General features: G+C 42.0%; 1 protein-coding gene across 4 annotated transcripts in view; it reads right to left on the reverse strand.

Moving 5' to 3' along the window:
• CHD5 (chromodomain helicase DNA binding protein 5) overlaps positions 1-22,194 on the reverse strand; it is a 142,458-nt gene that overhangs the window by 55,446 nt on the left and 64,818 nt on the right. For all 4 annotated transcript variants that reach the window (XM_075190056.1, XM_075190057.1, XM_075190058.1 and 1 more), the window contains exons 10-17: positions 19,885-20,085; positions 18,713-18,924; positions 6,172-6,303; positions 5,695-5,800; positions 4,482-4,673; positions 1,265-1,465; positions 588-725; positions 139-260 (exon numbers count right to left, since the gene is read on the reverse strand). In XM_075190056.1, coding sequence (XP_075046157.1) covers positions 139-260; positions 588-725; positions 1,265-1,465; positions 4,482-4,673; positions 5,695-5,800; positions 6,172-6,303; positions 18,713-18,924; positions 19,885-20,085 — 1,304 coding nt within the window. The remainder of the gene's footprint in view (positions 1-138; positions 261-587; positions 726-1,264; positions 1,466-4,481; positions 4,674-5,694; positions 5,801-6,171; positions 6,304-18,712; positions 18,925-19,884; positions 20,086-22,194) is intronic.

Genomic DNA, 22,194 nt, shown 5'->3' on the forward strand with positions numbered 1-22,194 from the left:
GTACAGACATTTACGTGGACAAAATAAATTGAACCATCTGCCCTGCAAATATATTATGCCAAATTAAAAGTGCCTAAATATAAAAACAACCACAATAACCTAGGATTCCTGTGGGCGAGAGTCTTGTGGGACACTTACTTGAATCTTTCAGGTGTGAGGAAGTTCAGAAGATGAAAGAGCTCTTCTAGGTTATTCTGAAGTGGAGTTCCAGTTAGCAGCAGTTTGTAGTCGATTTTGTAGCTATTTAATACCCTAAAGAACTTGGAAAAGAACATTATGTGGTGACAGTCCTGAGCAATACATTAATTTCAAAACAGGACAGCCATCTGTTCCTAACTTCTACCCATAAGGTAGATACTGTTTACGGTTAAGTCAGTAGTCTGTTTAGGGAGGTTTGCTTTGGTGTAATGTTTATTTATTATTCCAAAAATACAGGGGGAAAATAGAGGGAGGGAATAAACAATGTTAAAAAAAAAAGTCATGTGCTACTTGGCCACTACTTCACATTTCTTTCAAAGACAGAAAACTGTCTGGCGCCATTTGGCTACTGCCGTACTTCCGCTGACAGAGCTTCAACAGTGACTTACTTTTGATTGGTTGTTTTTCAGTCGGTGAGCTTCGTCCACCACAAGGCACGCCCACTCAATGGAGCCCAGGATGGCATGGTCAATAGTGATGAGTTCATACGATGTAAGCAGCACGTGGAATTTTATTTGCGCTTCTTTCTAGAAGTAAAATGAAGACGCCGAGCATGATGTCATTAGTGGGTGTAACAAACCCTTACTAGTTATCACTGTGGTTTAAGTGAATTATGACATCCTTAAGGTAAATTCAAGTACTTCAAGATATCTATTGGCCTTAAGGACAACGAGGCAACCAGTGTCTGGGCCATTTGTCATGGACATAAATCCGTATCTATTAAATCACACCTTAATATCACTGTGATGGAGTGTGTTCACAGGCTTGGCAGGTAGTGCCTTTTTCTAGAGGTGTCTTCGTGTAAAATGTCATTTACCCAGAAGGATCTTATTTTTAACAGATGTTCTAAGCGTTTGAGGTTGATGAAGAATAGAGACTTATGGTGTGTGCTCTATTAAGTTATAAATAATGAAAATATTTATTTTACAGTCTTCTCTAATCTGATGGAAAACTGTGCCACCTGTAATTTGTTAGAACCCAAATAAAAATAAATAAATAAATATATATATATATATATTATATATATATATATATAGTGGCCAGAGAGCCATGAACGTGTCCTTACTTTCATTCTAAACACCTTCTTCCCACTCTTGATGGCATTATCCTCAAAAGAAAATTCATTTTCCCTGATAACGGCTCGACTGTCCTTATCGCCAGTGTAAGTCACCACGTAAAACTCTGGCGCCCACATCTCAAATTCACGTTCCCAGTTGATGATGGTGGATAAGGGAGCACTGACCAGATATGGGCCTTTCGAATGACCCTGCGGAAACACAAATCAGTATGAGCAAGTAAGCTATTATAATGCAGGAAAGGCACCGGCCTTGCGGTGGACCAACCACATATGGCGTTACGTCACGTTCACTTTAAAATTAAGAGAGACTTCTCCTTCCGGATTGTCTACCGTATTTAATAGTACCTACACTGGAGGAGGCCATTGTGTGCTCCTAAGGCTCAGTGACTGTCCTCAGTGCCAAGTGAAATCAATAAACTGAATTCTCAAGAATATTGGTTCAGTCTACAAAATAACAGCAAGCATCGTCTACAGGCGACGGGACCACTATTAATAGAACTATAATGAGGCTCAATTAGAGCTTGACACATTTTACACTCTGAATGTACATGAATATTCTGTTACAAGAAAAAGTGTATTTGTGTGTTTATGTTGAGTCCCACGTGTCTGCAGACAGAACCAGCTCTAGAAGCCCAGTATTCCTTCATCGGGTGTACAAATGTGTAAACGTCCGCCCAATAATAACTTAGGCATACAGCTTCATAATACTAGTAGTAAATGCGTAAGTTTCATTACTCCATCTGTGCACAATATAACAATGTCATGAATTGTTATATACAAGAGAGAACAGTGCCATTAATAAATGTGTCACATTTTCCCATATAAAATGTGATTAAATACAAACCCCTCCACATACATAGATAGCCTCAACTTATACGATAGTGCTGCGATGTCAATGAATGAAGTATTATCAGCAGGAGGGGTCCATACGTAAACAAAAAAATCAGAAGGGATTAGATAGTGTTGATGATGGTCATCATCACATATCTTTACACCAGCCTTCGTAAGAGGCATAACTGGGGAACGTCCACATCTAATTATGTCGCATCTCCAGGGGATGAGCCACACTTCCGTGAACAAACCCTTACTCAACTAACGTCTCTGTTCCGCCTTTACAAACAGGGACGCAAACCTATGCACAAATCTAGATATGGATGGATTTTGGTGCCCACGGGTGGCACGGAAATGTGTATATTCCCGACAAAAAAGTTGACTTACGCTCAACTCTAAACAAGTTTCTTTATATGACATGAATTGTTCTGCCGGCTGTTTTGTTCGGTCCTGTTGCAATATTCATAGACGGCGCTGTCCCCAAAGCCACTCTATCCCTACAGTCAATGTTTAAAGAAAACACCATCTGCTATCATGATATCTTCCTGTGTAATGTGAATTAAAATTAAAAAAAGACATCTGTTGTACGCAGGTCGGTCACACGTGGGACCTGATCAAACAACCCGTGGTTATCTCACAAAGTATAATGATTCTAAGAGAGCTTTTATTTAAGTAAATATTACATTGTTTGTAAAGTCTGTAACTACAGACTGTCTGGGGTATCCATATATTTTTATAGCAGCAGATAATTCAGTCCATCCATGTTGAAGTTACATATGTTTTTATTATAAAGCAAACAAACTGCTGGTTAGACTCTAACACACATCTCAGTTCTCAGTTTCCGGTCTTCTGTGCTTTTTAATATTAAAAAAAAAAAATGCTTTAACAACTTAACAAGATTGTACAGCAGTTGTTGCCATTAGCATATAAATAAAACATTCTAACAACCCCAATTGAGCACTACTACTTGTGGGATTCCCATCCTGGTTTTGAGTTCCCAGTTCTGGAGCTGGTCCAGAAAGGTTATTTCTTAATCATTAGCTTCAATCCATGTTTGCTTCTTGTGGACATCCAATCTTGTCATCTCCTTCTATGACTCGGGTGCAGAATTCTGTATCCCGATTGGCTCTCCTTGTAGCCTATCAGAATTCATTCCCTAGCATGAGCTTCCCTTGGTGAGCGTTTCCTATGAACACGATGCTTCGCTTTCCAATATTCTAAGATGCTGCAGCTCAAGCTCCTTCCTATTCCACTGTCTGCATGGAGCTTTCGTTATATCCCCTCAGGGTAAACAATTTTAGATATAACAGGCTGTCATTATTGCTTCACCCTAATACATCGTTAGCTTATCTCATCAAAGAGCACTCTTCACCAGCTTCCACTTGCTGCTTACTTCAGCAAGATATATTTCTAGCTTCTCCAGTACTTTATCCTTTCAGTGAAGCAGGTAGACTAAAAATAAGTGTATTCTGACTGATCCTCAATGAACGTTAGAAAATACTTCTTCCTTCCTGGCGTCTCAATGCTCATCCGTTCCTACGTGTCCGTATGCATCAAGTCCAGAGGCCGTTCCTATGGCTGGATTTTAGATTTTTTTTTTTGTCATTTACCCTCTCAAGCAGCTTTTCACTTCGGGCAGCACTGATCAATCTTGATACCGAGAGCGAGCAGCTCTTTAGCTAACTATCTTGTTGCTTCAGGGGTTCTACGACCTCCACACTGATGCCACATATGGATGGCGGTTTATGTTGGTCTCTTTTTTTTGTTCTTATTTCAGCTGGTAAAATTCATTAGTAATTTTTCCTCCTCCAAGGGACCGACTCAATTAGTCTCGAGGTTCCGTAGTTATCGCACAGTTATGTTTCTGCGCAAATTACCGGCAATTACGGTAAGGAAAACTTTGTTTGCAAACCTATTAGATGCGGGGAACAATGAATACTTACAAAATACCGATTACTACAGAACCTAAAACAAAACATCTAAACTCCCCACCTCCACCATCAGGAAGTGACAGCGGAGGAACATTTACAAGACATTGTGTGTTTGGAACAGAGTAGCGGTAACAGTACTGTATAATTGAAGCCGTCAGAGGAACTGTTGTTTTGGGGGATCGCTGCACCCAGGATAAGTAGAGGGTTTTGGGCTTTTTGTTGTATTAGCAAATTTGCATTTTGGTGCATTTCTTCTTTATCTCCTTTAAGATGTCTGAGTATTGAACATTTGTTTTCTTCAAAAGGCTTTTAGAACAAAGCTCTACATCAAACAAATCATGTTTTAAAAAACACCCAAAGTATTTATTTAAACATCAGTAATAAAGTAATGAAAATAAGAGAAACACATACAATCTCTGGTAGCTGATGTAAGGAACGCATACCTCTTTATACAGGGAGTAGAGAAACACGATAGTTTGGACAGTCTTCCCTAGACCCATCTCATCTGCAAGGATAGTGTCCGTGCCTTGCGCCCAAGAAAACCTTAGCCAGTTTAATCCTTCCAGCTGGTACGGGTGTAATGTGCCGCCAGTCGCATTGATATACCACGGCTGTTTGTCAAACTTCACTGTAGGCTGCAAGAAAGAAAAATAACTGCTTTGGTAAAGTACTCGATAAAGAGGGACTGTCTAGTCTCATGGTTATGGCGGCAGAGGGACTGTCTAGTCTCATGGTTATGGCGGCAGAGGGACTGTCTAGTCTCATGGTTATGGCGGCAGAGGGACTGTCTAGTCTCATGGTAATGGTGGCAGAGGGACTGTCCAGTCTCATGGTTATGGTGGCAGAGGGACTGTCCAGTCTCATGGTTATGGTGGCAGAGGGACTGTCCAGTCTCATGGTTAAGGCGGCAGAGGGACTGTCCAGTCTCATGGTTAAGGCGGCAGAGGGACTGTCTAGTCTCATGGTTATGGTGGCAGAGGGACTGTCTAGTCTCATGGTTACGGCGACAGAGGGACTGTCTAGTCTCATGGTTATGGTGGCAGTTGTGGGGGGGGGGGTTAAACTATGGAAGCCACACTTCTAAATAAAATATAGTATTAAAGAGGAGCCCCCAGCCACGATACAATATTTTTTGCAGTAGCGTGATTGGCCAGTAGGTTAGACAGCAGTGGGGCGAACCTACAGAGCACCCAGATTGGATGAGTCCTGTGATTGGTTCACGTCCTAACCATGGCTCTTTGCCCCCTGCAGCCACTTTCTACAACTGTCGTTAACGTGATTTAAAGACTTGCTGCAAACACTTAAATTGGCACCTGCCATAAAATATATTTATTCTTGTACTTATCGTAATTAAATTGTCAGAACTCATAAGTGAGCTTTCATAAATCTAGAGCTTAATGTTGTGAAGTTTAGCCACTACTACTTAAAAAGCAACCACAGGAAAGGAGGTGTGGATGTCGCTGCTGGTTATATGATAAAGTTACGTCTGTTTTTAATAGTTGTGCACCAAATTAGTTTGTGTCTTTTATTTATCTATAAATACATCTAGTTCCATACACCAAAATGAAGTGGGAATTAATTTAATTTGTTGAGTGACTTGTAATCGCGCACAAACATATGAGACAATAATAACCTCCAAACCTCAGCGCTACTTACATCCACTATAGGCGTTAAAGGAGGTTTTTCTAGTTTTTCATCCTTCGGTTTCCTGTTTTTCTTAAATCGACAAGGAGTCCTTACATCTTCTCCCAACATTAACTCTCTAAAACAGATTATAACACCAGTCAGATCAATGTACAGTATTATAGTGTTCGTACAGGGAATGGGGTTAATTACATTTTGGGGGTTATTCTAAATTCGTGAGGATCTGTTTAAGGGCAGTTGAACATATACGGGAAGTGAACATGATGCTCTGCAACGGAGGACAACAAACATCTATAAGTAGAGGCCGAAAATGGCTGTATTTTTGACCCTTGTGATCGCCATAGCGATCTATGATCCATTGTTAAGGTTCTGATTCAGTTACATTCCGCAATTTGAACGAAGCGCAGTTGAATCTTTGTGGTAAAGTGGACGGCAGCGCAAGGCTGGCGACTTGCTAAGATCTCTATATGTCCTGTATTAGATCCATACCTGTGATTCCAATATGCTTGCTTGAGATTTTCATAATCTGGTATATCAATGTCATCGATTTCCCACGTACACTGGTCGTAGGGCAGATCCTTCCACTTAATCAGATAATGGACATCCCCCTTCTTATCAAAGCTGCAGGTAAGTAGACATATTGCTGGTTCATATATGTGTACACAACATATTATCATTAAAGGGTGTCTGTCAAATATAGTATACATAGTACTCCAGGGATTCCTTCCAGAAATATTACATTTATTTATAACTTCCACTCCATCTTCTGTCAGCCCCCACCTTAAAGCCAGTGGCATTATATGAAAGTTGGATGTAGTTCAATCTTTGGCTCTCCAGGTGTTGTGAAACTACAAGCCCCAGCATGCTTTGCAAGTAGACTGCCAGCCAATAGCTGTCAGGACATGCTGGGAAATGTAGTTTCACAAACCCCTGGAGAGTCGCTGGTTGGCCAGTGCTCCTTTATCTGTCAATGTAAAAAAAATAGTTAGCCCCCCCGACAGATCATTCACACAATGGTGGCGGGGCCCTTTCGTGGACTGAACAGATATTCGCACAAATATTGAAATAAAGGTGTGGCCTGCAGCCACTGTGACTTTAACTAGGCTTGGGCTTAGGTATATCCAGAAATCCAGGCCTGCAGATAATTTCAATGCTTTGCTCTGTCTGCGATTTGTGAGCAGGTAAAGGTGGTAAGGTCTGTCGCTCCAGGTAAAACAAGGCTGTGCAGGAAAGGTTTTGGTCAGTAGTTTCTTTTGAAAGCTAAGGAGATTCAGATCCCTACAAATGTGAGATGCAACAGGGAAATAGCCAGAGGATTATCTGGTATTATTAAACCATAACTTGAACATCACCATCTCTTAGGGATGAGGGTACAGGGCCACCAATATAAATGTGATCACTGGTCTAAGATATAGCTCTTAGACATATTGGAGATTATATAATATAATGGTGCAACATTCAGTCATCATCAGCTATTTATATAGCGCCGCTAATTCCACAGCGCTGTACAGAGAACTCTCTCACATCAGTCCCTGCCCCATTAGAGCTTACAGTCTAAATTCCCTAACACACACACACACAGACTAGGGTCAATTTGATAGCAGCCAATTAACCTACCAGTATGTTTTTGGAGTGTGGCAGGAAACCAGAGCACCTGGATGAAACCCACGCAAACATGGGGAGAACATACAAACTCCACACAGACAAGGTCATGGTTGGGGATCGAACTCATGACCCCAATGCTGTGAGGCAGAAGTGCTAACCACTGAGCCACCGTGCTGCCCTAGTCATAGCAAGGATTGTTTTCTGTTTCATTGTCATTTGTCCGTCTGCCCTACAAACACAGTAACGGGGTCACTGGTCACCGATTGTAACCATTTCAGTAAAGCCCCTATTTACATGATATAAAGCATTGCTAATGACTTTCGTCTAAAACATTTAATAATCATTATTATATAACTGACATAATTTCCATGTGAAACGGAAGAACTCATATTACAATATTCTCATGTCACATCTTGTTTAGCGAGGACAGGAATCAATCATTACACAGTAGTCCGCTTGTTCAACGCAAACGTGGCAGAGCAGAAGACTGGTATTTGCCTAAACGGATTACCGCTGTTGTGAGCGGAACTCATATCTCACGAAATGAAGAGAATGTCGGCCGTGACTGCAGATTGTCAGACGAGAAAGGTTTATGACAGGTGAAGAAGCTGGAGCAGCAAAAATAATCTTTTAAACGAGATGAATCAGGAGCCCCGGAGGGGTCACAGAAGTGTTTTTCGGTGCATTAAACCCAGGCATGAAATGCTTAGCATGTGCACTTTAAGCAATGCACAGTTACCCCTTTAATCTCCCCGATAAATATTTACATTTATGTGTGTTTCTTTTTATTTACATTTAGAAAATAGTTAGCAGCATAAAACTTGGCCAAGTGCTGCAATAAAAAAATAAGCAGCAGTCTTGTACTGCAGTATCCTCTATTTATTTAAAGCTGAATAGAAACTAAAATAATATTTTGCTACGCGGTCAAGGAGGGTGAAATATGTTTCCTAAAGAGACAGCAAAAGCACAATTTACTTAGAACTCGATCCCTGGAGGCTGTGAGAGTTCGTCCCACCACATTATTTACTTTGGTCAGTGTTTAAACCCGTTAGCAATAAAGTCTACTACAAAGGACAGGTGAGCGCAGTTTAAATGGACCAAAAACAGTGATCTTTCCAGTGACCATGAGTCTGTACTCGCTGGACGCAAGACGTGAATATAGACAAAGGGCTAGATTTACTAAGCTGCGGGTTTGAAAAAGTGGGGATGTTGCCTATAGCAACCAATCAGATTCTAGCTTTCATTTATTTAGTACCTTCTACAAAATGACAGCTAGAATCTGATTGGTTGCTATAGGCAACATCCCTACTTTTTCAAACCCGCAGCTTAGTAAATCTAGCCCAAAGTCTTCATCAATAGATCATTCATTTTTAGTCCGCTTATATTGTGTTCACCACGCAGGACCACTTTAAGGCATTCATAGTTCTAGGACAAAGATCGAATTAAGGGAACCACGGCTGCCTGTGTAAAATACAAGGTGAAACTTCATCTTAGCCCAAAAATTAGGATGCACAAGGTTTTCTTGACAGCAAAAATATCTCCAGCGGTATAAATTAATCTGTGTGAGGGGTTGTTGTATTATTACAATGTCAGGGTAGTTTTATAGTTTAAGGTAGGTTTATGTTTAGTCTAGGATTAGGGATTGGGGTAGGGTTAACATATGGAGTAGCTTCAGATCTGGGCTATTGTTAAGGCAAGGTAAGAGTTAGAATTTATATTATAAGGTTGGGGCTGGAATTTAGATTTTTTTTTTTTAGTTAAACTTGTTAACATGAAAGTAACCAGTAACCAGATTTTCTCCTAGTGCAGTTTAGACAATGAAAGCAAACTAGGTTGCTATGTGCAATGCCACTTCTAATTTTTGCATCAGTTTTCTTAAATGTCTCCCAATAAAAGTGATTGTCTTATTAGTTACTATGGTTAACTGCACATTTTCATTCTCATTATCTGTATAATTTATATCAACGCTGGGCAACAGCCGAGCCTTCACCAGTAATTCCCCCCGGCTGCTCCCAATCTTATCAGTATGGGGAGGCCAAATTTTGCGTCATGTGAACTTCGCTGCACAGTTCATGGGATTGCACAGTGCAGGGCGGTCACATGACATAACCAGAGGAGGAGGGGGGAGTGCACAGTGCAGGATGGTCACATGACATACCCGGAGGACAGAGTTCACAGCGCAGGGACGTCACATGACATACCCGGAGGACGGAGTGCATAGCGCAGGGAGGTCACATGACATACCGGAGGAGGGAGTGCATAGCGCAGGGAGGTCACATGACATACCCAGAGGACAGAGTTCACAGCGCAGGGAGGTCACATGACATACCCGGAGGAGGGAGTTCACAGCGCAGGGACGTCACATGACATACCCGGAGGAGGGAGTGCATAGCGCAGGGAGGTCACATGACATACCCGGAGGAGGGAGTGCATAGTGCAGGGAGGTCACATGACATACCCGGAGGAGGGAGTTCACAGCGCAGGGACGTCACATGACATACCCGGAGGAGGGAGTGCATAGCGCAGGGAGGTCACATGACATACCCGGAGGACGGAGTGCATAGCGCAGGGAGGTCACATGACATACCCGGAGGAGGGAGTTCACAGCGCAGGGACGTCACATGACATACCCGGAGGAGGGAGTGCATAGCGCAGGGAGGTCACATGACATACCCGGAGGAGGGAGTGCATAGCGCAGGGAGGTCACATGACATACCCGGAGGACAGAGTTCACAGCGCAGGGAGGTCACATGACATACCCGGAGGAGGGAGTTCACAGCGCAGGGACGTCACATGACATACCCGGAGGAGGGAGTGCATAGCGCAGGGAGGTCACATGACATACCCGGAGGAGGGAGTGCACAGTGCAGGGAGGTCACATGACATACCCGGAGGAGGGAGTTCACAGCGCAGGGACGTCACATGACATACCCGGAGGAGGGAGTGCATAGCGCAGGGAGGTCACATGACATACCCGGAGGAGGGAGTGCATAGTGCAGGGAGGTCACATGACATACCCGGAGGAGGGAGTTCACAGCGCAGGGACGTCACATGACATACCCGGAGGAGGGAGTGCATAGCGCAGGGAGGTCACATGACATACCCGGAGGACGGAGTGCATAGCGCAGGGAGGTCACATGACATACCCGGAGGACGGAGTGCATAGCGCAGGGAGGTCACATGACATACCCAGAGGACAGAGTTCACAGCGCAGGGAGGTCACATGACATACCCGGAGGAGGGAGTGCATAGTGCAGGGAGGTCACATGACATACCCGGAGGAGGGAGTGCATAGTGCAGGGAGGTCACATGACATACCCGGAGGAGGGAGTTCACAGCGCAGGGACGTCACATGACATACCCGGAGGAGGGAGTGCATAGCGCAGGGAGGTCACATGACATACCCGGAGGAGGGAGTGCATAGCGCAGGGAGGTCACATGACATACCCAGAGGACAGAGTGTACAGCGCAGGGACGTCACATGACATACCCGGAGGAGGGAGTGCACAGTGCAGGGAGGTCACATGACATACCCGGAGGAGGGAGTGCATAGCGCAGGGAGGTCACATGACATACCCAGAGGACAGAGTTCACAGCGCAGGGAGGTCACATGACATACCCGGAGGACGGAGTGTACAGTGCAGGGAGGTCACATGACATACCCGGAGGACGGAGCAGGGAGGTCACATGACATACCCGGAGGACGGAGTGCACAGTGCAGGGAGGTCACATGACATATCTGGAGGAGAAGAAAGCATTGTGCTGTACTCTCCCTCCTTCCGCTATGCGTCCTCTTTAAATGCTGAATTGCCGCACATACTTTTTTTTTACCGATTTCATTAAACGAAAAATCATTATACAGAAAATACATATATTGCAAGTTAAAAACAGAAAGCTGAACATACACTGCAATGTCCAGCCAAATACTACTTTACTAGAAGTTTTTATTATTATCCTTTATCTATAAGGCACCGAAAGATTTCAGCACCACTGTAAGTTGCACTAAATATTGTGTTTAATCATTAATCACCACCATAAATAACCTGAAAATGAAAGGACAGAAAAACGTACATAAAATTCACCTCCGCCTGATGCATCCATCACCTGTAATAAGCCACATTACATGGTTTCAAGTCATAATGTGAACAGCGGTGGAACTTCTAGCTGTCGCACCTCCCTCACTACAGCGAGAGGCATGTTGCCATATTAATAATTAACAGCCAGCTGTCCCGGCACGAACAGTATATGCATGAGTTGCATTTTCCTCCTATGAAGTGATGATGCAGCATATTTCTGAGAACTCGTGTTGTGCGTCATTTCTATTATGTGTACACAGCAGAGTAACAGGTATGGCGGACTACCAGTATGCCAGCAGACTGATTATACAGTGCTGCATGATGGCAACTTTTTTAATTATTTTGATCTAGTAGATGGGCTGATTGTGGCAGACGGGGGCATATGACCTGCGTAAGAATAACAGTGTGAGATCTTGTTATGCATGCAAGATATTTCTATGGGTTATACAGGGTGGAGGGCACGCTTGAAGGTGTTTCTAAATCAGCACAGGGCTTTGTCATCTTGCAACGGCCTTGATTGTAACATCAGCTTGCTGGTGTTCATTATCACTTTCAATGGGGTGGTGTAGTTTGCACGTCCTACGCACACACTAAAAGGTCCTTTAACAAGGTGCATTCATCTTGAAGGTTAACGAAGTGGTACACCTGAATGATACAAGAAAATAACTATTTATTGAGGGAGAAGTAAAAGTGGTGTTTTGTCCTAACTTTTTACGGCTGCTCCTCAAGCACAGAGGAAGAGCACTTCAATCAGAGGGATCATCAGCACGCACAGGTCAACACTCAATTCACCCATTTAAATGAAAGTAATGGAATCTCTATTAAGAGGACCCATGACTAATTTGTGTCTAAGAAGCTACCTGTTATACGTTGGTTATATTTCCACTAATGACTGTTATATATTAGCTTTATTCAGCTAATTACAAATGCATAATTTTATTATATAGAAGAATGTTCTGTATTGGGATGCACAACTATTTTCTATGGTTTTACAATATGTGGATCTGATCTTTACTGTACATTACTCCACTTTAGCCACATTGCTTTCCTATAAAAGACATTAAACTCAATTTCCTTCTTTTTGAAGACTACATCTCTCGTATCCATACAGCTCTCTTCTATGGACTGCCCCCCACAAGCTTGTTATCAGAGAATTACTAGTTCAGCAACGTTCCAAAACTAAAGTATGCAAGATAAAAATTTTACCTCGATCGCAAATTAACGACCCATTTGATGGATGATGCAGAAATAAGTACGAGAACAACAAAAAGCTTTTTTACGATAAAAAAAAACAAAACAAAAATAAGACACTACACTAGCTAGAAAATAAAGTCATCAACATTCACATGCACATATTAAAGCTCTATGATTGTATATTGGTGCGCTGGTTCATACACCCATTCTCTGATATTCTACACCAATTCCAAGATTACTGCATTAAACTGTACCATGGCCTCAATACTTAGTTAAAACCCCATCAGCTGTGCCTGTATAATTTCTTTCTGTAATCATGTCATCTGCAACTCAATATGAAGATCAAATATCACTGGGTGGTGACGAATGAGGGTGGTAGTTGATATTATTAAAGGGCTACACCCTTCTAAAAAGCCAGGCTTGGATGGGTTCACAACCAAAAAAATATCCTCTGTCCTAGTAACACATCTAAATAGTTTTCCTACTGTACATCTATTGATCCACCTCCAATATGCACCGAGTGAATCATTATAGTCATACCAAAACCCGGCAAAGATACATTGAGCTGTTCAAATCATCGGCCAAGCTAATTAATTAATCTAATACTCACATCAGTCCTTCATTTGGACAAAACGGAGTTTACCCCACTTCGCAGATCTACTGACAGCATCAGTAGATTCCTGCTGAAGTGAAGGCTCAACCATTAATGCTACTGGGATTAAGTAAAAAGCATTTGATTGGTTCGATTAGAGATAAATGAATATAGTCCGCCACCGATATTATGGCTCTTCTAAGGCTTCATCTATGAAGCTTTTTCCATGTGACCTATTTGGATTCAAAATTAACCATCACAAATCTGAATCTCTTAATATCTTCCCCATCACAACAGTAAATTAAACTTCTTCAGTTGAATTTCCAATTCTCATGGCAAAAATCTTTCTAAATATATCTTGGGAGTATTCCCAACGTCCTCCCTGCAAGATGTGTATGTTTATACTTTTATTACAGAAAGATGCAGAAGGACCTTCAATAGCAGCGTTAGGGGGGAATTCAACTGATAGTGTTACTCGTGAGAATAACGCAGCCCACGCACTAGTACCGTTACTCCGGTAATAGTGCGCATTTTTACCATTAGTACAGTCATTTCAACAGTGATGGTCTAAAAGAGGAAAGATGGCCTTTATGATCCTAGGCTTCTGGGTTACAATAAAACTGCCCGTATCACACAACACACACCATCATCATCATCAGCAGCTATTTATATAGCGCCACTATTTCCGCAGCGCTGTACAGAGAACTCACTCACATCAGTCCCTGCTCCATAGGAGCTTACAGTCTAAATTCCCTAACACACACACACAGACATATAGAGACAGACAGACTAGGGTCAATTTGATAGCAGCCAATTAACCTACCAGTATGTTTTTGGAGTGTGGGAGGAAACCGGAGCACCCGGAGGAAACCCACGCAAACCCGAGGAGAACATACAAACTCCACACAGATAAGGCCATGGTTGGGAATTGAACTCATGACCCCAGTGCTGTGAGGCAGAAGTGCTAACCACTGAGTCACCGTGCTGCCCCCACACGTATCTTATCACACCACCAGAGTTGGGTTTAACTAGAAAATTCATTTATAACTCCAATATCTGTAAAAGACCTGCTATGGTTACAGCCTTCTCACAGTCCACTCTTATCTTATGTTAGTCCTATTCTAAAACACTTGCTAGATGTTTGGGATGCCATGTTTTCCTCTCCTGCCAAACCAACATAGGAGGTCTGTTAACAATTTTGGGTCCCATGAATTTCTACCTGGACTTTCTCGTTCCTCCTTTCAATGGTGGCCTTAGAATAATTTTACACATCATATCAATAAAATGATTACAGTACAAGACCTAAAGTCTTCACATAACCTTCCGCAATCTGAGCCTCAGATACACACAGCTGGTTCATCTCATGAAAAGCTTCCCTACACCCTACAGAGACTTAATATAATGACAACCGTAATGGCAACCTTATAGCGTAATCCATTTAGATGAAGTTCTTTTTCAGCTCTATATCCATTCAACCTTTCAGCCTTAAAGACCAAACAGATGATCCGATGGGAGTCATGGCTTTCTGAAGAACTATCTACAGAAAACTGGTCAAGAAACCTTGAAAACTTGGATAAATCTTCCTTATGCACCATGGAAAGTGAGAACAATTACAAAATCTTCCTTAGCTGTAACCTTATCCTATATAAATCCCACCAAATACATAGAAGACTTCCCTACTGCATACTTGAGACTGTGGAGCTATTGGAAGATACCATGAATACGATTTCGGAATAGTCTTCAGGCTTATATCTCGAACACTCCATTCCAACAGTAATTGAAGTTAAAATGAATGGGATTTGAAATGAAAGGGATGAGACACCTTCCTGAAGGAAACTCACGAAAACACGGGGATATCATACAAACTCCACACAGATTGGGCCATGATGGGAACATAACCCATGACCCCAGCGCTGTGAGACCTGTAAAATAATACCTTTTATACATATATCTGGGACGTTCAACTTCACCAGGGCATGCCGATTGAAGGTGGAAATACTATAATGCCTGGAAGGACGCACATTCTCGCCTTGTAGCACAGGGTTTGTGACATAACATTAATCTTATATGAAATAACTGCTACCTATACAATCTAGACGTTTCCACGTACCACATATTAAGAATTTAAATTCCTACAGCTTTGCTACTTGTAACACTGCGATGCTGAAAGGCATATTGCTTTTTAAAGAGCTCCTGCAGATCGACTTGACGTATCATACCCTCTTAATTGCAGTTTCAGTATTCTGATTTTAATCATATGTTTAATATCATTACAATTACACCATTTAAAAGAAGGAAAAAAAAAAAAAGAGATTTTTGTCACTCAGGCATATTGTAGTCATAACATCAACTTGCTGGGGACGTTTGTTGCCATGACGATGATCACAGATGTAAAAATCCCGGGGCAGGTGCTTCGCTGAATACACAACCAAAATAATTTGGTGCATATTTTTTTTTTTTAATGCCTTTCAAGGACACAAGAACTGAAATAATATTTATATTTTTGCAGCGGTTGTAAATTTCAGTCAGGAGTCGAAATAACTCGGTAAAACAATGCACAATGGTCAAAGGGCTGTTTTTAATATAAGGGATAGATGCATATGCAATGTTAAAATCAGACCTACTGGAATTTAAAATGTAGTATTTGAAATGCAAATATGAAAACACATTACAGTGTATGTATGAGCAGGCCCAGCCATCGAATGTCACCGGGTAATGATGTCATCACTGGGAGCTGTGATAAATGTATTTATTTCCTATGAGGCGATGAGATTATGTATGTGGGACGATTGGAACCACTCAGGCTCTTGGCGGACAGTATATTGGTTCAATCCATAAAATGGCTGCCTCCACTGTGCATATGGGATTGGTCCACTCTATGATTAGGCGCACGTAAGAAAGAGCAGACCTGGACTTCTTCACATAAGGCAGGATGGATGACGGCTTGGTAATAAGGGATATATATCCCTTTTATCACATTCATGTCATATTATGTGAAGAAGCCTTTATGCATGTATTTGTTTCTTTTCTTAAAGGGATCAATAATCCCTACTGATCTGTGGCACCATTGCATCTATCTACTGACTATAATCATACTTGCCAACTCTCCCTGAATGTCAGGGAGACTCCCTGAAATAGGGGTGATCTCCCTCACTCCCTGAAGAGTCTGGCATTCTCCCTGATGCTGAGCCAGTACAAGACGTGGTTGGCTTCGCCATCTGTGGCATGATGACACAGTGTCCTATTTCCATGTATTGATGCCTATGGAGGTGGCCATTTTCATGGAGACCAAGATTTAATCAAAGACTGACACGTAAGACAGCATGACTTCATTAATGCAGACAGAAATGTGAAAGACACTACAGTCTCTAGAGATTCATTAGCTGCCTTTCTTTAACGCAAAGTTGCCTTGTTGCATAGTTGTCCCGCATTTCTGGGAGACCTCCCAGGCGAGCAGGGCAACCTCCCGGTTCTCGCCCCCGTAATAGATAAGTGGTGGGGTGGCGGGGCTTAATGACGCAAATATTGCGTCATCTTAGCCCTGCCCCCTTCTGTAATTGGTCGAAATTGTGACAACCGTTTAGGGGGCAGGGCCAAAATGATGTGATTAGTCAAGCCCCGCCCCCGCACGCCCACCTCCCCCCGGATCTCGCTGAAGCCAATGAGGAAAACTTGGCAAGTATGATATACTAGGAACAACTGGAACGTAGCACAGGCAGATTAAAATCTGCCAAGTGGGCTACCTCTAAATGTTCCATAACCAAATAACAACGGCCAGTCACATCGATATATATGTAAGTATAAATATTTAGGACTTGTTGGAATTTAATATTTTTAAGAAAATGCTGTGTGTGGTGTGTGAGAATGCAAGTGAGACTATTCAATGTATACCAGCAGAGAAACCAGGGGTGGGGAGCAGGAGCCTATAAGGCAGATAAGACAAGCTGGAGAGAGGGCGCCATATATCATTAGAAAAATTAAAGATATAATGTGGAGGTGGGATGGGCTAAAAGACTAGAGAACAAGAGTACACACAACATTGTCCTTCCGACACCCTCCAAGACGGTAAGGAGAAGCGGCATTGACTCTGCCCATGCTGCAGGCGAAGGAGGGAAATTGATTTGACGTTTTAAAGATAAATATATAACGCTGTAAGCCTGCAGCATTTCTTATATAACACAAAGCAATGGCTGGTGCATTATCTACAGCCAACGATGTATGTGCGTGTGTGTGTCAAAACTACAAATGATGCCTTCATGGCCTTTCCGCAGAACAAATTCCGAAAACCACTGACCATAAAATTCTTTTATATGCAATATATGCAGCATTGTGCTGCCAAGGTCACATTCTGCTTGCTGATGGTTAATAATGTAGAACGGAAACATTTTTATTTATAAGCTGCTCGACTAAATCTAAGTGGGCAAGAGAGGATTCCGTGAACAATATATTACACCCCAAAACAGAAATAACACCCACTGATAAAAGGGAAAAAAAACACCCCATATGTTTAATTTATTTTCTGAGAGTATTTGGACACGGTCTGGAAGAGTCCTTTGTGACCCGTGATTTAACTTTAATAATGTATTTCCTGATAAAGGGTGTCAGACGAGCGGTACCACGGAACACACGCACTTTTGGTCCTACAATGGTCCGTTCTCCAGCTCTCCTCACTTAGTGTCGGAGCTTCACTGCAATTATAACGTTCCTCAATATTAAATGAAGTTCCATAGCCATACCTAGGACAACCTTTCCTCTCCTGTGACTACCAAACCATTATTATTGATTATCCATGGGATACTCATACCACGGATACCATTTGATCAAGGCGGAGGACACAGAGATGGAGTATTCAAACCCACTGGTCTCCATAACAGAGCTGTGTTGCGTTTTTAACAACAGTTTTGGAGAGAGGCGGGGGGTGTAGGGGACTTTCCATCCTGTAACATTGAAACATCAAGGATGGGGCTGTAGAAATTTGAACAAATCTCTAACTACTAACCAGTGACCACTGGTCAATACAGCTATGGCCAACAACTTTTGATGGTATCTACAGTGAAGCCATAGTTCCATCACATCAACTCCAGGAGGAAGTTCTGCATATAGACGATGTTTGTAGCTTTGTCAATTATATTATAATAATAAACTTCATAATCGGAGACAAACTTTGAGAACTTTCTGAGAAAAACAAAAGGGCAGTATATTCTAGGTCACATAGGTACCAGGATCCAGAGGTTTTTAAACCCCAAGAGAAGATAAATGGTGAAGCCCATACGGAAATACACAAACCTTAAAGAGCTAAAACAGATTTGAATTGTATTTGTTTTTAAGCTGAGAACATAGACGTGATATTATCAGACAACGTGGCCACATTTCACCGACAGAGCCCAAAATGAAGAGTTAAACAAATCAAAATTTAAAATCAGAATTATCTCTGTAACACAAGACAATTCATAGCTAAGCCTGTGGTCACCGACCAACCAATGGAATGGTGAACACTGGTAGCCAAACAACCGCCGAACAACCAAACTGGAAGCGATCCCAGACGATCAACGCCTTCTCCTACCTGTGATTCATTATCCGATGGATCATCATCCACTCTGGCTTTATGCCGTAACGATAAAACTTCTCCTCCATTTTTGCATAATGAGGATCTTTATTCTTCCTTTTCTCGCTCTTGCTGTCCTCGTCCCCGGACCCGTAGTCGTACGGTGGCGGGTCATCCATGTCATTCTTTCTTTGGTAGTTCCGGAACATCACCGTGTGGTAAAGTTCCAGCTGAAATGCGGAAAACAGGAAGCAGTGAATACAAACACTAGGCAAAAAATAACAAAGTAGATCTATTACATAATATAATACCCAGGCACGAATAAAGACACCCTAATATAGTAACGAACTACCCCAAATTTTCAGGTCTTCCCAACCTCACCTACTCCTTAAAGCTGCATTACCACCTAATCCAGCAAATTTTAAAGTTAACCATTTTAAAATGGCTTTTAACAAAGTTTCTCTACCTAAATTCAAGAAAGTCTAAATCAGGCCTGTCCAACCTGCGGCCCTCCAGATGTTTGTGAAACTACAAGTCCCAGCATGCCCTTCCAGCTATCAACTGGTTGTCTACCAGCAAAGCATGCTGGGGCTTGTAGTTTCACAACACCTGGAGGGCCGCAGGTTGGATAGGCCTGGTCTAAATAGTCTGACCATGATCAAGATGGTTCACTCCTACGAGAACTGGTTTGAACGTGTTTGTGCTTAAATTAATACATGTTAATGTTTTTTTAATTACAAACGGGAAACGAGACACAGTCGAAAACCTCGATCACCAACCGTGAACCTTGAAACGCGTCAGCAAAAAATTTTGAACCACAAATTTGAACAATTTAGGTTAACGAGGTCCGTTACTTGGAACTGGCGTTCAGAGGCAACAAGGTCTGAGCTTTGAATTTGACTGTTGGATGTGGTACAGTGGAAATCAACTCAGCAATCAATGGGAGACACTTATGAAAAATGTTCTACTATGTAACGGTGCACAAAAGGTGGTGTTTCCATAGCAACCAATCACATTCTAAATGTCACTTGCCTAACATAACATAAAAGTAATCACCTGCTTTGTTCTACATTGTTGGAAAAGTTTTCATAAACGTCTCCCAATAGGCTTGTAGAGCAAATAAACACTTTTACTAAACAACTGAATCAAGTTATGTTGTATGTTTTGTAATAACATGACACGTTTCTCACCTGTAACTCTTTCACCCACGAGCAGTGCCAATAGGAGAGCCCCGCCCATTTGACAAAGAACTCGCGCTCCGGAATGCCTTCCACGGGCTTTGGGGGTGGCATGAGGGGGTCAATCTCACAGGTGGGCCCCAATATATGCGGAGGAGGTTCCCTCCACACCCAATGTAGGATCCTTTGAACTTTGCCCTTTAAAGGCAGACACTGTGAATAAGAAAATATTTTGTTGTTCAATAATAGAATACGGTGGCTCAGTGGTTAGAACTTCTGCCTCACAGCACTGGGGTCATGAGTTCAAATCCCGACCATGGCCTTATCTGTGTGGAGTTTGTATGTTCTCCCTGTGTTTGCGTGGGTTTCCTCCCACACTCCAAAAACATACTAGTAGGTTAATTGGCTGCTAACAAAATTGACCCTAGTGTGTGTGTGTGTGTGTGTGTGTGTTAGGGGATTTATACTGTAAACCCCAATGGGGCAGGGACTGATGTGAGCGAGTTCTCTGTACAGCGCTGTGGAATTAGTGGCGCTATATAAATAAATGGTGATGATGATGATCTATCCTTCCACTCATGTATAAGCCGATCTCTGCTTCACACACAATTCGATTGCTCCGTCCATGTTTGAATCTGTGACAATCTCTTGACCTTCAGATCGTTCGTTCAAGAACCCACATATTACTACTTTTAGTCTGTTTCATAATTATTGGTAATTCGTAGATTCACCATATTGGCGGTTTACACACTAATAAGCCAATTAAACACCTAAATAACCGCTTGATTTGTACATAAAGGAACCAGATCGATTTCAATGTTTTTGCAAGGTGACTTTTAGGAGGTGGGGGAGGAAGGTGGTATACATTAACTAAAATCAGGAAAATGTATTGTTCCCTTGCTTTTCTTTACAGTGAATATGGCAACTACCAAACACAATAATTACAATATATATTTTATTGCTATTAATTCTTCTTCTAAATCTTCACTTAGGCAAGAGGCATATTTTGTGGGCTGAACCAATACTCATTAAAATGCATCCAATCAATTCTCTAGGAGTAATTAGTGACAGTAACGAGGCGTAAGGCATAAGCGTGTCTCTATAATAGGAAGGATAACGTAACACACATCTGTATGTACCCCTAGGAGGCTCTATAGGAATGAAGTCATGATAGAATGTTCTAATTCCCTAAGAATGTGGTGAATGCTGGAGAACAAACTTTCAGAAGACGTTGCAGAAGGTTCAATTGCAATCATTTATCTAAGCACTTTAATTGGCCTTTTATTAAAGGGGGAACAAAGTTGTTTCTAGCTCAATTTTCTTGGGGAAGGAGATAAAGCTAAATTATGAGCCCCCTTATAAACTTTGCAAGAGAGGTACAATAAATCATAACGCAGATGCCGATCTGCTGATAAAGAGCTTCTACTGACTGTACAAATAATCACACCAGGAGATACTTTTAGAATACGATGTAAAAGCCCAGCTAAGATAATGGAAAGCAGATGTTCGAGCTCTCCGGTATCACATACAAATGAGTAGTATGGATGGAATTAAGAACCGTCTGAATCCCTAAACACCAACGGTATAATGATGATGCACAGACCGCCACAGCAGGACAAAGCTGCGATTTCACTGCTAATTTACACACAAACACATGATGCAAAATGGTTATAACAAATATTTTACACTGAGCTTTCCTACCACCCAAGGATAGCTGTCCTCCGCATTTGCCTAGCTTGGTACTTGAACCCAGACATTATTTGGGTGAACGGTATATTTACCAATTATTACAATAAGGACAGAAGAGAAGACAACGATAGACAGTTAGGTTTTCCTTAACATTGCAGAGACTTAATCACATGTCTTGCAAAAGCACATTTGGAGACTACGTAAAGGTGCAAAAACATTACACATTACACCAGCAATCCTATATGGATGATGCCGTAATGAAAGCTTGTATTCATGTGACTATTAGGGGGAAGGACTGAGCCATGCACGAAACAGATGTCCCGTGACTACGTTTAAACAAGTGCCGTACATACAATCAACTGTGCTAATCTCATGCAATGGATTCGTGTGGTATCACCATATTAGTTTAATCTACCCTAACTTGTCATCAGCCGCAGTTACTCAAACCCTATGGTATATGTCCAGACAGTTCCGAGATCACAAAAGAGACCTCACAGCTCTGCATGTGGTCCAAGAACAACCAGCTGGGTGACCCTGTATTAATTATACATTGTAACACTTGATATAATCTGTCACTAGGCAACAAAGTATCCTCTCATTGTTCTGTTGGAGCTCATACTGTGGAAGCCGATC

The sequence above is a fragment of the Mixophyes fleayi genome, chromosome 11, assembly GCF_038048845.1.
Source record: "Mixophyes fleayi isolate aMixFle1 chromosome 11, aMixFle1.hap1, whole genome shotgun sequence".
Classification (NCBI taxonomy): Eukaryota; Metazoa; Chordata; class Amphibia; order Anura; family Limnodynastidae; genus Mixophyes; species Mixophyes fleayi.